The sequence below is a fragment of the Typopeltis vanoorti genome, chromosome 20, assembly GCF_054136105.1.
Source record: "Typopeltis vanoorti isolate ZY-2024b chromosome 20, IOZ_Tvanoo_1.0, whole genome shotgun sequence".
Lineage (NCBI taxonomy): Eukaryota > Metazoa > Arthropoda > Arachnida > Uropygi > Thelyphonidae > Typopeltis > Typopeltis vanoorti.
In genome coordinates this window covers 98,630,333-98,648,710 of record NC_143568.1, presented here as the reverse complement: position 1 = coordinate 98,648,710, position 18,378 = coordinate 98,630,333, and the positions used below count along the sequence as shown (strand labels likewise).

General features: G+C 35.1%; 1 protein-coding gene across 6 annotated transcripts in view; it reads left to right on the top strand.

The window, feature by feature from the left end:
- LOC150095701 (uncharacterized) overlaps nucleotides 1-18,378 on the top strand; it is a 336,276-nt gene that overhangs the window by 159,483 nt on the left and 158,415 nt on the right. For all 6 annotated transcript variants that reach the window (XM_090409978.1, XM_090409975.1, XM_090409976.1 and 3 more), the window contains one exon: nucleotides 7,778-7,912. In XM_090409978.1, coding sequence (XP_090266104.1) covers nucleotides 7,778-7,912 — 135 coding nt within the window. The remainder of the gene's footprint in view (nucleotides 1-7,777; nucleotides 7,913-18,378) is intronic.

Here is an 18,378-nt window from a genome sequence, read left to right as displayed (position 1 = left end):
ATCCTATTCAGTTTGTCTTATAGCATTGCATCAGAGCTTCCTGGCATTGTTGCTCTTCCTAAAGAAAAGTCAGTAATGTGCAACTCCTCTGTCTAAAAAGGAGTAAAAGGGAATGCTGCCTGAGATTCTGGTTATGTTAAGAACATCATCATAACATCTTATATCCGTTGGTCTGTTACAGTCAAGTAACTTGGCTTTATAGAAACCTAATCAATGCTATGGTACTATAGTTAATCCTATTTGATTTGATATGTCTGTTAGTTTTGTGTATTCACCAGCTAGCTAGTGTAACTTATTGGATGAAAAACCTGTTTCCTAGTGGTAAACCTGCCTCCATATGAGACCAGCTAGCTTGCCTTCAATTAAACCATTATAAAAGGTTCTTCACATCCTGGCTTTGACCAAAAGTGGTCATTACTGACTGAACTGCAGAATTCTGGTTAAGTATTTTAATAAACAAACTAAGGTTGAAATAAGATTAGGTTTAGAATTAAACTTTTTCCCCCCTATTCGATATGCTTAAAGTATAATTCTTGGGTATATTTCATTGTATGACTGCAATGAATATAATGTATAAAAGAATGTTTATTTGTCCATTATACAAATTTTGTATCCTGATTTATGACTACCAAATTTTGTGTGATGTTTGTGTTTGTTGGACTAAAGAATAACAAGGCCTGAGCTAAATAAAGCGTAGCTGTTGTTTTGCATTTACAGATTACAGATTATGTATAGTTACGTGATTGCATATTAAAATACATAATCAGAAAATACTTGCTTTGATGTAAAAATAGAGGAACTGGCTACCCATCCTTGGCTAGGATGGTTAACCAGTCCCATATGGAGCTAGCAGTATTTTTCCTTTTAGAAACTAAATTTTTTTACATCTGATGAAACAAAGGGAGAGAAAAAAAATGTTCAGGATAGCAATGTTAGGTAAGTGAGCAATCAGAATTTTTTTCTATATTGGAGCAAACTATGCAGATAAGATTAACTGCAGTTTCATAATGTTAATTAGGTTTATATGGATCCTTTATATTTAGGTTTATACTTGACCACCCAAAATGTTAAGGAGAAAATGACTTGTTGCAAATTATACTAGAAGAGAAATTATATTCTTGTTTTAATCCTTTATCCAAGCTTGAGCAAACAAAAGGTTTTGCATAAAGTTTTCTGCACAACTAGTGTATAGAGGCTGTTGATTTCACATTGGTTTCTTTGGTATTCCCTAGTGTATAGCACAGAAGGATATATATTTTTTTTCAGATGGGGTACATTGTTGTGAATTATGGGAATAATCACTACATAGATACCTAGACCAATTGAGACCTTTATTGATGTCTCATCAGCTGGAGCTAATGATAACCTGTGGCGATACTGAAAGCTAAATTAATGCAAAAGTCATTATTCTCCATATGTAAGTAACAAAATGGTATATCACTATATTAATAAAATACAGGCAGTCCCCAGGGGATAGGAAGACCCGACTTATGCCGTTTCGTACTTACGAATAGACTCCCCATAAGGATAATTAATAACTAAATAATTAAATTAATCATTCAGGAACTAGTTTCTTTCGCACATGTAAACAAACCCGTACTTTGATGCATTATTAAAGCAGTTCTTTCCATTATTTGAAAGTCAAATTTAAGGGTCTGCATCACACTTGCCATGTTTTAAGATTGATTCTTGAACTGTTTTATTCCTGCTATGGAACGTTATCGTTCGTTTAAAAAAAAAAAAAATCCCTTTAAAATTCTGGTTATGCTGGACAATGCTTCTGGACAACCAACATCTTTAGATGACTTCACCTTAATGTAAAGGTCATATTTTTACCACAAAACACTACATCATTACTGCAACCTATGGACCAGGGAGTCATTTCTGCATTTAAGGCTTATTATTTACAGCATACATTCCTACAAGCAGTCAGGGCTATGGAAGATGATGTGATGACCTTGACAGAGTTCTGGAAGAATTATAACATTCATGATGCCATTAAAAACATTACTGATGCTTGAGAGGAAGTGAAGCAATCCACAATTAAAGGGATGTGGAATAAATTGTACTCAATTCTATGATGATTTTCATGGCTTCACAGAAGACATTGCCAAAGCCAGAAAAGCTGTAATGGACAGTGGCAATGCACTGCAATTGGACATCAAAGAAAATAATGATATCATTAACTTACTAGAGTCCCATTCACATGAATTAACCAATGAAGACCTTATGGAGATAGAGAAGCAGCTGACAGAAACCCATGAACATGAAGAATCAGAGCCAAGAAAGTTTACGACAAAAGAATTAGCTGAAGCCTTTCGTCTTATTGAAGCAAGATTTGCAAAGCTTGAGGAGCGTGACCCTAACTTTCAGCAGTTTACAAAGGTTTACCGTGCAATTAGTGAGAACATCAGCTGCTACAAGGCCATTTATGATGAAAAAAAAGAAAAAGCTATGCAAATAATCCTAGATACTTTTTTTCAAGAAACCGACTTCAGTGGTAAGCTTTCCTCCTCCAGAAACAATCAAATCCTGAGTCTCCATCACCTGGTCCTCTCTCTCACTATCTTCATCATCATCTTCCGATTAACGTTAGCCTACCTTCTTGCTTCAGAAATGCCCCTTACAGTAAACAAGACATTGATACAACCTTTAATATTCTTTTTTGAAATTTCTCCTATCTAAACGTTTTGTATGAGTTTGTTTTTAGGTTCTGTTTTTGAATTAAAATAAAGAATACAATAGTTTCTGTAACTTATTACTATTACGCTGTATTATTATTGCTGCATATGAGCCATTATAATATTGTTATTATTATTATTATTACCACATGTGTTGTTCATCAGGGATCTGAGTTACATACAAATCTGACTTAAAGATGTTCTCAGGAACGTATCTCATTCGTCACCCAAGGACTGCCTGTAGTCTGATTCAGAGATAGTTGTAGAAAATACTTGATTAGAAGGCAAATTATACCATATTGGAAATTTTATATTATTATTTTTAATCCTTTTAATCCAAGAGTGAATAAATGTAAAGTCAACATACAAGTAGCCTTGTCATGAAGATACTTCAACTTTTATTTGCTCACTCATGTGTAAAGGATTTAAATCAGATAGGTCTAGTATAATATAAGTGTCTAGTATAATTCATAACTTATTTTAACGTATTACAACACCAAACCAACTAAATTATAAAAAAAAATGTTTATTAACAAGCTTATATTTCACTGGATTTCAAACTGGCATCTTCAGAGCACGTCTTGAGGATAGTCTGAAAAGTTCTCAGCCTCGACCATAGATAACAACATTATCGGCAAGATATTCTTTGTAAAAGAAGGTTTAATGCCAAAAGAATTTCATTCGAAGTTTATGGGCACTCTTCTCCTTCATTTTCAACAATTAAGAAATGGGCTGCTGACTTTAAAAGTAGCCATACCAGCCTTGAAGATGATCCACATGAGGGATGTCCAAAAAGTGTAACAACACTGGAAATCATCGATCAAGTGCACGATATGGTATTGGATGACCGGCAAGTTAAAGTGCATGAAATTGCTGAAACTATAGGCATTTCAAAAGAATCTGTAGGATATATTTTACATGAAGAATTGCATGTGTAAAAGCTTTGTGCAAGATAGGTGCCGTGCTTGCTCACAGCAGATCAAAAAAACGCACTTGCATGAAAATCACTGAACAGTGCTTGGAGTGTTTTAACAAGAATGAAACTGATTTTGTGCATCGATTTATTACTATGGATGAGACTTGGATTCACCATTACACACCAGAATCCAAACAGCAGTCAAAACAGTGGACAGAAGCCGGTTGTTTAGCACCAAAGAACACAAAGTTGGTTCCATCATCAGAAAAGGTCATGGCATCGGTGTTTTGGGATGCCAAAGGCATTTTGTTTATTAATTAAATTGAAAAGGTTAAAACAATAACTGGGGAATATTATTCCAACCTTTTAACCAGACTAGACGAAAAAATTTGTGAGAAAAGACCCGGTTTGCAGAAGGAAAAAATAATTATCTTTCATCAGTACAATGCACCTGCCCACAAAGGTGTTTTGACAATGGAAAAAACTTCTATCTCTTCCCAAAACTAAAACTCTTCCTTGCTGGTCAGTGTTTTTCTTCGAATCAAGAGGTGATTGCAGCTCTAGAGGGGTATTTTGCAGATCTTATTGAGAACCACTACAGGGATGGGATAATGGTGCTGGAGCATCACTGGAATAGATGTATTAGTCTTAAGGGAGATTATGTTGAAAAATAAAAATAATTTTGAAATGATAAATTTGTTTTTTCATTGTTAGGCTGAGAACTTTTCAGACCACTCTTGTACATGTTTCAGTTAAACGTGCAACAATGTTTCACTTATGCATTGTTATCTGAAACGTGATGTGCTCTGAAGATGTTGGTTTGCAATCCAGCAAAATATAAATAAGCCTGTTAATGAACATCTCTTTTTTTATGACTTAGTTGGTTTGGTGTTGTAATACCATTTAAAATGAGCTACGAAGCTTGTCTTAAGCTTGTCTATTAATTGTCTAGTATAAATATTTTTCCAACCAAGTGGAAGAAGGAAAAAAAACTTTCTACATATGACATGTTATGATTAATTGCCTGGGTGGAAACAGTGAAACATAAGTATGCAAATATTTTGATGTTAGTTAGTCAACTGAACTTTTTTTTATTATTTCTACACATGAGAGATGCTAAAACCTATAGCTTATGAGTGCCTTTTTAGGGTATAGGCAAAGGTTTGGGAAGAGTGAACCTATTGATTATTTTCCTTTAACCTGGAGGTTGTAGGTATATATTCTCCAGCTTTGGGAGGTGGGTTATTTCAGAGAACAGAGGCAATGAAATAAGAGGAAGTGAAGAAGCATGTTTGAGTTTGCAGTTGGACTAATATGAGTGTTGGGCAGTGATTGTGTTTTAATGAGTGATATATATCAGAGGAATGATGGATGCCAGTTCATATCAGATTCCTCTGATATGAAGAAATGTCCATGGAAGTTACTGTAGTTAAATGAATTGAAACACACCTATATTATTGATTCTTCCCCCCCCCCCATGGTTGAGGTGATCAACAGAATTGCTGTCCTCTGTACAGCATCAAGATTTTTTTTTTTTTACTTCCCCCACACATTAGAATAATATTCTAAAGTAGGATGGATTTGAGATTTGTAGGGATATAGTAGCTGGATGGGTGAAAAGTAATATCTTGAGCAGAAAAGGATATCTAATTATTTTGCATGCTGAAGAAGCTGTCAAAGTGATTATACCAGTAATGGCTAGAAGTATGAGTGAGGGGGGGGGTCTGGAAAGTTCAGATAAACACCTAGAACCAAAATTATACTAAAGCAACTAATATAATTACAAGAAAGAACATACGAGGAACATAAGTTACCTTCATAACGCTGTTATTAGTATGTTCTTTCTTGTGGTTATATCAGTTGCTTTAATATCATTTTGTTTATGTGTTTATCAGAACTTTCTGGGGAGGGGAAATCTGATCCTTTCTAGTGATTTTGTATTATTGAAGATAAGGGAAGATGTATTGATTATTTTTTTTTTTTTTGAAAAAAATGCAAGAATGTATTTTGATAGTACCAAAAATGACTAGGTTATCCTCATTCCATTTAAGTATCGTATGGGAGATCAGCATTATTTGGTTGTAGATCTTGAAGCTTGGATGTTATTGCACTGCATAGTATGGCATCGCTTTTGTTGCCATAATTATGGATAGGATTATTGGTTAGTCATTTATGTATAGGAGGAGGGTGGTGGTGGTAAAACAATTGAGACACTGGGTGCATTGTTGAAATGGAGAAAGTTACCTATCATGACATGCACAGATCAACAAGACGAAGCTGATTCCCCAGCTTTGTCTTGTTGTAAGTAGGATGACTAAATTATAGCAGGTTATTGATCTAGTATCATTGCTAGATGCTCTGGAAATGTCGAGAGCAGCAAGACACATTTCTCCACTCTTTCCATGTTTTGTAATAACTGGTATTATGAGATTGTGAATCCTGTGTGACAAAATCAATACTGGTGTCATTGATTAATGGAAATAGATGCCTCTAGGAAGTGAAAAGTTCACTTATGATCTTCACTATTATTTTGGAAAGGATTGAGGCGAGTGTGATGGGAAATTTAGTTTCGTGACTGATTTTTATTTTTAATTGGGCTGAATATTGACTCACTATCCTGTACTGGGATAAATGCCAAATGAGTATGAAAGAGTGTATAGATGATATAGGACAGGTGTTATTTCAGGAGCAGAACTTTTGAGCACAATGGCAAAATACCATCTGGACCAGAAGACTCTTGTATCTAAACTTGAATATATATATGCTAATATTACACACAACTTTTATGTATGCTAATATTTTCTGTGATGAGATTAGTACTTCCTTTTGTTATTTGTTGGCATGTTTTTTCCATCAAAAATTTTGTTTCCTCTCATATGCTCTCATTAACAAAATATTATATTGCAATTACCTTTCAAATTCCAATTCCACAGAAATGTATGTGTGTATACAAACATGCAATGAAAACTTGATTAGAATATTCCTATTCATCATCTCCTCTACTTGAATCTGTTTAACTGTAAACTGCCAAACATGCCATCATGATATCACTAATATACAAAGTTTAATAAAAATGGATCCATAACATATCATCTCCAAAATCACTACCTCTGATACCTGCCAGCCACTCATTTGACTAGCTTTACTTCAAGTGTCTTATCCTAAAAAGTTTAACATATGTCACTCAAGTACATTCAGAAAATCCATATATAAATTATGCTGCAGTCTTGCATTTAATATTTCATGTAACTCCCGACCCTTGTGTGAAAGTTAAGATGAATGAAACTTGATCTCTCTTTAACAAATTGTCTTTTTTGATTACTCTGCTTGCTCCTGCATTTTTCTGTTTGCAGATTTTACCATATCCTTGATTATGCATTAGAAGTGCAGATTTACATGTAATCTGAATGTTTATTCTTATTTCTACTTAAGGTCTACTTTTTGCAATGCTATAATCCTTGTGATGATGCGGTATGACCTTAGTTGTCTTGTGCCAGTATAAACCTCAAACTTCCTTCCTACCTATCCTTAGAACGTTTTTTCTTCTTTACTTTCATTTTCTTGTACTCTTTCCAACCATACATTTCTGGTTTAATAACCATATCTGTTATACTACTTTTGCTTGTTTTGAAATATAATTATTTACTTTGTTAGTTAATAGTAATTCTATATTTGTTTCGGTCATCAGGTATATGCAAGAAATGAACATAAACTGGGTTGTATATTGGCTGAAGAATTTTTAATAATAAAAATAAAGTATAAACACTGACAAGTTTCACCAACTTGGCTGTTTGGCTTCGTCAGGGCATATAAAAGTGATACAAAACAACTTAAACAGTTTATAAAGGAATAAACCAAATATAAATGTATTTTTTTACCATTTATGTCCATTTCTTGCATTTGTTAGTTAACGTTTATTTTCATTCAAGCAACATGCTTGAATTGCTTACTGTTACTTATAGTTGTGTTGATTACATAACACAAACAACAAGAACCCTGGATTTTTCCATGCATTTGTGATGCTTAAATTTTGCACACCCTTAAATGAGCAATTATTCAAGTAATTGCAGTAATGAAAATACCTTACTAAAAGATTAACTGCATATCTAAATCTTCATGAACAGTTAAGTTCATTGTTTCAAATACAGTAATTTATATACTTTTTTTTTTTTTCTTTTAGAATATTTCAACTTGAGAAAGGAGAATGCCTTAGTCTTAATCGTTTCTTAGTTGCTGTTGGTCAGTTGAAATTTCGTGGCACTTCCTGCCTTTTTCGTACAGATCAAGCTGTCATTCCAACTCTGATGCTGAAAAGGTAATTTCAGATTGAATAGTAATATGCATTCATATATATTGAAACATATCTGGGTATATATCTCCCTAAATGTTGAAACAGAGTATTATTGCTTTCTTACTTTTATTTGCAGTTTGGTTTTAGCAGTTCTAAATATGATATGACAAGATTTACTTATTGTTCAGTGTAGTGCATTTTTATTATGGTTTAAATATAAAGTACTGTATTATTAGATTATATTCACTTATTAACTTCTTTTTCATATGTATGAATTAGTTGTAAGGTCTTTTTAAAGTCTTTTGAGATGCATAAGCCTTTAAACTATCATGGTTAGTTTCATTCTGTGGATGATGTCTGGTCATCCTCTGAACTTAATTTCTTGAATAAAGTTAATAATGCATATTGCAGCATAAAGTTGTCTATTGAAAAAGGAATCCAGTAATGCATTGTGGTTTCATGATAGCTGTATCACACTTTTCATCAATTTCTAGAAAGCATACTTTTACAAAGCATTATCTTCATAAAGATTCTCACCATCCTTTTATTTAGAAAATTGGTACTATCAAAACTTTGACTCACCAAGAAAGTGCAACCTGCTCTGCAAATGTTCTGTATCCTGACGAATGTGACTGCATTCAAATAGCTCTTTCCTTCAACAGTTATAGCATTTACATTTAAAGTTAAGAAATTATGCTCCAGATATGCTTCATCTGAAGCTATTCATCACATAACCATCCCTCATGTGAGAAGCATCTCAGAGACGTTCACTCACATTATCAAGAGTTTTTATTTTCTACTTCCTTTTCTCTCTCTCTAGTTTGAAACTTGGCTTCTCCTCATAGAGTTTAAAGCAGTATTTGTTTGTGCAGTCATTTATTATAGACAAATTGATTGTTTTATGGAAATAAGAGAAGATATGGAATATATCTGATTTTTACAAACATTGGATACCATGGGTATCCAAACAAAGTTGAACTTTGCACCCAGTGGGGTGCAAAGTTTAACTCTACCTCCCCGTGGTGCACCCTGGGGTGTTGGGATCCTAACCACTATCAGAGCTGGACCCAACATCACTAACAGAGCTCTGGCAAACACTTCAGAACCCTGGTCAGGAGAAGCGTATATGCGACCACAGCAAAGATGCCACTACAACAACAAAAACGGCCCCGAGTCCTGCGCAGCCCACACTCACCTTTCTACAGCAGCGGTAAGGCACCGGGTGTGGCCAGGAGTGCTAAGAATCTCGCAGATGAAAACAGGCCGCCTCTTAAATCTATGAAAATGGCATTTGGTACCCTCAATACTCGAACTTTGGTAAGAGACTACAGAATAGATTTATTAATCAAAGAACTAACTAATATCAACTTGGATATGCTGCTAGTGAATGAAACAAAAAGATTGAAAGAACTGACAGTAAGATGGTACAATGGCTCACAGATACTCCTCGGAGCATTCTCAAACAATGGCAAACAAGGCGGAGTGGGTTTCATTGTTAAATCTAAGCTCACCAAGTTGATCCTTTCTTGTAACATCATATCTGAAAGAATAGGTGTACTCGTAATTGGAATAGAGAACAATATAACAATAAAATTAATATCCTGCTATGCTCCAACATCTGTAGCTGATAATCAAGAAATAGAAATTTTTTACATGAATCTTGAACAGGTTAAATTATAAGTCGACATACACATTCGTTGGTGGTGACTTTAATGCTAAAATAGGATGTGGAAAAGAAGATTAAAAAGTTTATAGGACCACATGGCGTAGGAGAAAGAAATAGAAGAGGAGAGAGATTAGCTGAATTTGCTGCAGCTGAACAACTCTTTGTTCAGCTGCAGCAATCATGAACACTTTTCAACAAACGCCTAGGAAGAAGATGGACTTGGCAATCACTGAATGGAGACACAAAAAATGAAATTGACTACATTTTAACAGACTGTAAAAGACTGGTACAAAATGTTGGTACAATAGGCGAAACATACTTCAACATAGATTCTGATCACAGACTCCTCAGAGCCATTATGAGAATAGACCACAAAAAAGAACAACATATCAGGGCAACATCAAACCATAAAAGACAACCCAAACAAATAAACTACCACAAGTTCAGGAAGAGACTGAATGGACTATTAAAAACTGTTACATAAATGATGACTACATTGACTTTATTAATAAATTCAGCGAGTGCAAGAAAAAATCAGAAATTCCTGTGAAACAAAAAACAGAGAACGACTCTCCCCTCAAACTCTAGAAGAAAAGAATTCCAGAAGACTTACAAAGCTTTCAGGATACAAAAATTAAGAGAAGCAGTGCAGGCAAAAACCAGCCTGAAAAAAAATAGAGAAAGACTTAAATTTTAAACAGTCAATTCCATCTGCTTTACAGGATCAAAATGGAGAAAAACATACTAATAGAAAAAGGATAGAAGAAATTGTGCAGAATTTTTATAATGATCTCTATGCAACTAAGTGCCAAGTTTCAGAACCTATCATTCCAAAATCAAGCAATATACCAGATCTACTTCCAGAAGAAATAGAACATGCCCTTAAGAAAATGAGTCAAGGAAAAGCCTCAGGACTTGATCATGTTAAGGCTGAAGAAATCCAACAAGGTGGACCAATTATTTTCAAAGCCTTGGCCGCCAGATTCACATGGCACTTCAAAGAAGGAAAGATTCCAGAGGAATGGAACCTCAAAAACCACACTTCTATTCAAAAAATGGAACAAGGAAGACATAAAAAACTATCGTCCAATCTGTCTACTCTCTCACATATATAAGATCATGAACAGAGTAATATTGAACAGAATCCAAAACACTCTAGAAGACAACTCCAGCTGAGAGCAGGCAGGATTCAGAAGAGGCTTCTCCACAATAGATCATATCCAGGTCATTTCACAACTAACAGAAAAATGCAGAGAATACCGAATTCCTCTATGTTTCCTCTTTATTGATTTTAAAAAAAACATTTGATACCATAGAACACAATGCAGTCATCAATGCCTTACTGGAAATAAATGTGGATCCTATTTATATCCACATGATAAAAGAAATTAACAAAAATCAGACCACACAAATAACCCTATTTGATCAACCTATAAATTTAGATATAAAAAGAGGGGTCTGCCAAGGCGATGTGATCTCCCCAAATCTATTTACCAGCACTTTAGAATACATTCTGAAAAAAATAGACCTAAACGGAGGAATAAGCATAGATGGTGAAAAGCTATAAATTGTTATGTTTGCCAATGACCTAGTACTGATATCCCACAACCCAAAAGACCTAGAAGAAATGGGTGAAAAAGTATACACAAACAGCAGTAAGATAGGCTTAGAAATGATCTAGAAAAAACAAAATGGATCAAAAACATCTACACAAGTGGCAGTCACCTATGTATTGATAACATCCTTATAAAACAAATTGACTCATACAAGCACTTAGGGACAAACAATAAAAATGAATAACGATTTATCTGAAGAACTAGCAAAAAGAAAGAAAGCTGCATGGCTATCATTTCAACAGACTAAAAGAAACACTTACTGATCCAAATCTTGACATCTCTCCAAAGGCAAAACTGTTTAATAGTGATATTCTACCATCACTCATATGGATCAGGAATACGACAAGTAAAGAAAAAGAGACTCTCAGAATAACTTGGCATCCAATAGAATGCAGGATTTGTAACATCAGCAGAATGGAACATGTTAGAAACATGGAACCAAGAAAGAGATCAGGCATAAAAGATGTAACTGCAGTATATGAAAGCAAGATAAGATGGGCAGGTCACATAGCCAGACTCACGGATAACAGATGGGCATATAGAATACTCAACTGGCAACCAAGAATAAAGAGAAAACCAGGAAGACCACCTACAAGATGGGAAGATCCACTAGTGAAATCTATGGGTATAACATGGAAGAGAGAGGTTCAAGATCGAGATCATTGGAGGCATCTTTTGACCTGCACTCATGGAGAAATCCTGAGTGAAACACGGGTCCATCAAGGTAAATCAAGGTAAGGATACCCATGACTTGGGTATCCAATGTTTATAGCCATGACTTGCAGACCATTGCATGGTCTACAAGTTATGGCTATAAATTGTGTGAAAAAGTAGAAAACTCAATCATGTTATATTGTAGTCCATAAAACAGATGTGCAAATTTGAAAGAATCTTGTGAAGGTTTTCAGCTTCTATAAAATGATTCATTATCTCTCTTTAAGATGTGGAAAGTCATCTCCAGTAAGAATATGTAAAAATATTAAAGAAGCAAAACAAACTTGTTCAGCACTGTATTCTCATGGAGAAAAAAAGCTCATTTGTAGATCTTCACATTTAGTCAGGCATCAGTGTAGCACATAAGCCTTAATTTTATATTAATTTATTTGTTCTTTTCTGTATGTTAGTCATACTAGTTGAGATTCTTCTTCTTCTCTCTTCCATCATCTATGTGGATGATGATGAGGCCGAAGGAACTCTTTCCACTTCTGTCTGTCCCTGGAGAGTGTGAACAATTCTGTCCCATTTGGTGTCGCTTGTTGTGATTTGGTTTTCTGGTCCTCTTTTATTTTGTCTATCCATCTAATTCTTGGTTGCCCTTTGGATCTTTTACCTTGCCTCATTGTATTCAGGGCTTTAGATGGTAATCTTTCTGGTCACATAGCCAAACCATCACAGTCTTCTTTCTTGGATTTTGTGTACTATTGTTATTTCTTGTTTTAGTCATTTCCTTATGTCTTCGTTTCTTAGTTTATCCAGTAGAGATACTCCACGTAATCTTCATAGCCAACCCATTTCAGTAGTTAATTTTTTCTCTTCAGCCTTTTTGACGGCATTCACTTCCATAGAGGAGTATTGGGAGGATCATTGTTTCATAGATTCTTACTTTTGTTGCTTGTTTGATGTCTTCTGACTTCCATATTTTATTAAGTTGTCCAAAAGTTTGGGATGCTTGACTGATTCGTCTGTTTATATCTTTTGTAATTTCATCATTGTACTCAATTACTCCTCCAAGGTAGGTGTAGTTTTTCTACCTGCTCTATATTCTTGCCATCAATTTCAATTTTCAGATTGGTGTTTCTTTTTCCTATTTGCATAATTTTTGTTTTGTCTATATTTATGTTTAATCCAAATTTTATACATTCTTCCTTTATTTTATCAGAAATTCGTTATAGATCTTCTTCTGAGATTACTAGTTAAATAATGGCATGGTAATTACTTGGCTTGTTAAATAATAGTCTTGCACTAACTCTATTAGTTTGGTCATAACCAAACCACAAGGTTACAAAATCTACTAGTTAAAGATTAATTTTAAAAAAAAATATATATACTGGTATCCCTTGCTTAACGCAGTTTTGCTTAATGCGCCGAAATTAATTGCGGGAATCCCTTGATATACGCGGCAAGAGTTTTGATTGATGCGCCTTTAACCCTGTGGAGCTTGCAGCTGATCTGACAGATACATGCAAAATGTTTAATATAAATATTCTTACACAATTCAGTGTATAGCTTGGAAGTAATGAACAGCTGTGCATTCATATGTTACAAGTGATATTCTGCACTGTTTTTTTCTGTCAGTTTGGTTTAACACATGTTATGTAAAGGTTTGTGATATTTGACAGTAAATTGTATCTGAGAGATATACCGTGACCTCTGATGTCAGTATAATATAGTTTAGTTGTTTTTTTATTCTCTGTTAAATAATTTCTAGATTGTAACTGAAAATAAATAAACCATGTATTACTGAAATAGAGAGCCAAAAGCTTATTTATCATACATCTCCTCTAGGAGATGTACTTTACATTATGGAAAATACTAAGGAAAGTGTTGAGAGTTTATTTTTCACTTGGTTAGACTATAATAAGTTTAGTTTAATCCTTTATCCAAGTGTGAGCAAACAAAGTTTGCACCTGAAAGTATCTTCAGGACTGGGATAAGGTAGTGCAACACCAGGCAACTCGTTGCAAAGGTGGAGAAAGCTCTCATTACTCCTATCTCAGTATCCCCCATAATGCAAAGCACATCTCCTTGCGGATATGTGTAATGCTATGTATTAAGGCGAGGGCCACTACCCATACCAGTTTCGATCTTTATTGAGGTCTCATCAGTGGGAGCCAGGCCCAGTAGTGGAGATACAAAGGCAGAAGCAGTGAGAGGTCATCCTAACCTATAGGAGTTGCCAAAGGGCGTGCAACCTTATTAAATTACTCTGGATTCAGAGAAAGATGTTGAGAGTTTATTTTTCACTTGGTTAGACTATGATAAGTTTAGTTTAATCCTTTATCCAAGTGTGAGCAAACAAAGTTTGCGCCTCAAAGTATCTTCAGGACTTGGGTAAGGTAGTGCAACACCAGCAACTCGTTGCAAAGGTGGAGAAAGCTCTCATTACTCCTATCTCAGTATCTCCCATAATGCAAAGCACATCAGATCAGCTGCTTTGTGTGCTCACACTTGGATAAAGGATTAAACTAAACTTATTATAAACTAAGGAAAGTGATCTGGGGCTTACTCCACCTTTACTACGAGTTGCCCATAAGGTTGCTTATGCTTGCATCTGCCGAAACTCTTGTAGTTTCTATATATATTTCAACAATTGTTATCGTAGAATTTATGCCAATAAGAAAAAAACTGAAACTTCAAACAACTCTTGATAATTTCTTTTGATTAAAAAAAAAAAAAAAATTGCAGTAAATAATGTAATTACAAGTATTTATTAAACATTTACTTTCCATTCATTTTTTATCTTTCCTAAAATAGTACATATAAAACAAATTATTAATACAGTAATCGATCATGGACGAATTTTAATTTTTAAAATTGATTATTAGATTTGATGAATGCGAATTTAATATACATGGTAACATGGAGGGATTAATTGACTGCGTTAATCGAGGGATACCTGTGTGTGTGTGTGTGTGTGTGTGTTTTATTGGTGCCTTATTGTAAAACTTGAGCTGGTATACCATCAAATCCCATAGCTGTATTCACATCATCATCATCAAATTCCTGACCATCATATCCTGTACACCAGTTGAGGGTACAGGATATGATAGTACTACATGAAAAATGTACATCATTACTAACTTCCTATCTACAATTTTCCTCCAAATCAGTGTATTACTTGTCAAGACTCCAATATTATCATTATCAAATTTTATATTTCTATCGTCTAGGACACATTGTACTATATCAATCCAATTATATCTCGGTCTTTTTCCTGCAAACCTGGCAGAGAACACTCGTTTTGCTAATCTTTCCTTGCCCATACCACCTGAGATTAGCTCTGCTAACGCATTCCTGGATGCTGACAATGTAAAGTTCTTTCCTAATATCCTCGTTTGTAATATGCCATTGATGCCATCTGTTCAGGCCTTTAATCTTTCTCGGAACTCTACTATCTGCTGTCTCTAGTCTTTGGTCAAGTGTCTTACTTATGACCCAGTTCATAAGTTAAAACTGGTTTGAACACTGTCTTGTATACAGCTAATTTAGTGTTCCGACTAACTCTCTTATTCCATATGAATTTATTCACTTGACTTCCTACCATACCAGCTTTGTTGATTTTGTTGTCTATTTCCATATTTAATTTACCATCTTCACTAAAAATCGTACCTAAGTAGCTGAAATGTTTTACTTGTTCCACAGGTTTCCCGTTCACAATACAGTTGACATTTTCAACAATTCTACGTATTGGCTTTGTCTTTTTAATGCTGACTTCATACCATATCTATTACAACAGTTATTCAATTTAGTCAGGGACTCTTGCAAACTTGTAGCGGATTTATTTAGAAGTCCGCATAAACAAAGAGCTGATATTAACATCTCCAAATCTGATATCATGTTTAATACCACTTTCCTTTATAATGTGATCCATATAGAAAATGAATAACACAGGCGATAATGTACATCCTTGTCTCACACCAGATTTAACAGTAAATAAACCATCTTCCTGTACATCCTTCAATTCTAACTTCCGACTTACAACTCAAATACAGACTAAGTATTGCTTGATATAATGCCCCATTGACACCATATAACTGCAGCGTATTGAATAGCTTCTCTCTTGGCACATTGTCATATGCCCTTTCCAGATTGACAAAACTTAAATACATATAATTGATATGTTCCCATGCTTTCTCGACTATTTGTCGTAAAGTGAAGATCTGATCACGACAGCCTCTATTTGGCCTGAATCCAGCTTGTTCTTCACCAAGCTTTTCTTCCACAATTCTTCTGAACCGTTTCTCAAGTATACTTGCATAGATCTTGCCAGGAACACTCAGTAGGGAAATACCTCTGTAATTCTCACATTCAGTTTTATTTCCCTTTTTATATATGGCGCTATTAGAGCTCTACTCCACTCATCGGGAATTCGTCCCTCTGTCCAGGCTTTCTAAACTATGCAGTGCGGCGCCACTGTAAGACTTTTATACCACCATACTTCAGCATTTCTGGTGGAATATCATCTACTCCTGCTGCCTTTCCACATTTCAAGCCTTTGATGGCTTTTTCTATTCAAGTATGGATTCGATATGTATTCCTGACTTTATGTCTATTGCATATGCCAGCACTCTTTCCTCCATTTCTAAACTTCTTCAACAACCTCCAGAATATCTTACAACCACCTTGATATTTATTTTCTATGTTGTTGCCAAAGTCCTTCCATGACTTTTGTTTAGCTAGTTTTACATAGTGTTTCGCTTTCTTACATTTGTCTCTGTATTCTCTAAGAGCAAAAGCTGACTTATTTGCCGGGAACTTTTGATATGCTTTCTTCTTTTCCTTCACTGCCTCTTTAACTTCCTGTGTCCACCATGGAGTCCTGATTTTTCTATCCTTGCAGACAACCTCACCACATGCCTCTCTGGCAGAATCAATCAGGGTTTTCTTCAAGGCTTGGCACTGAATCTCCAAAGTTTGGTTCCTGTTCTCAAACTCTTTCATTTTTTCTTCAATAATCTTTGTATATGTCAGTCTACAGTTTACATCTAAGAGCTGCTCAACTTTTATTCGCTTTAAAACATTCTTACATCTTATTCTTTTCAATATAAGATTCAATTTCATCCTGCTCAAGACTAAATAGTGATCACTTCCAATTTCAAATTCTCTGTACACTCTGATGTCCTGCACCAGGGAGAAAACATCACTATCAACAGTAACAATGTCAATGATTTCTTATTCCTTGCCTCTTCTCTCCAGGTGAATTTGTGCACATTTTTATGTTGTAACATGGTGTTAGTAATAACCAGTCTATGTCCTGAGCAGAAATCCAACAGGTATTTGCCATTATTATTAGCTTTGCTCTTTTCTCCAAATTTTCCCAAAATATTTTTGTATGTCTCACAATCATTTCCTACTCTGCTATTTAGATCCCCAACAAGGATCAACTTTTCATTTTTCATTGTGTCAGTTGCTTTTTCTAAAGCCTCAAAAAATTCCTCCACTTCTACCTTAGTAGAACCTTCTGTGGGACCATAGGCACAAATAAGTCTCATTGTCCAGTTCCCCATTCTCATATTTGCCCGCATCACTCTACTTGAGGCTGCCTGCCAGCCATTCAAGAAGATTAGCCTCGTATTTTCTGTTGAATACTATGGCTACTCCTTCCTTTCCTTGATTGTCATTGCCTGAATATAACATTCTGTATTTATTGCTCAGAGAGATCTCACCAGTTTTTGTCTTTTTTGTTTCAGTCACCCCTATTATGTTGATCTAGTACTTATCTAATTCCTCAGCTAGCTCCATTTCTTTGCCATTCAGGCTTCTTATGTTCATAGTACCGATCTTTAACTCTGGTGATGTTGAGTTGGAGTTTGTTTTCAGATTTGTTCCTGTAGCTGTCTTTTCGCTGTTTGCCCTGGTTCCCTGGCGAAAATAATGGGGGCGTTGTTTAACCGGGTGACACCTCAGCAGGCATGAAATTTTGTCTTGTTGTACCATCATTTTTTATTTTGGTTTAACCAATAAGAATACAATTTGGTCGGCTAAATCCCAAATTGCCAGCCCATCCTCGTTCGTTCAGTATCCAGGTAGATACCCAACAGGGTGCATCACAAGAAGGTGAGGATTAGACATTAGGTCAGAAGCCTTGGTCAGTTCTCTGCATTCCTTTAAAGGCTATGTGGAGTTTTCCTCTCAGTTATACAGCTTTGACCCATTCACATCAAGGCTCTATAATATGCTATGCACCTCCATTCGTTTACCTTAATTTCCATATAAGCCTTTGCCTCTCTTGTTACGGCAATATCTCTACCTGGATGATATATGCTTGCAGAGTGTTCACTTAGTAATTTTACTATTTCATCTGATTCAGTTACCTCACTACCATTGGCAATCATTAAAATCATTCTGCCATGAAATTTCTTCCTTGTAACATACTGAAAGAACTCTGGTTTTATATTTGACCTGTATTGCTAATTTCCTTTTATACTCTGTTTTTTGCCTTTCTTACCACACTGGTTACCCTTTTGGTCCATGCTTTGTACTGCTCA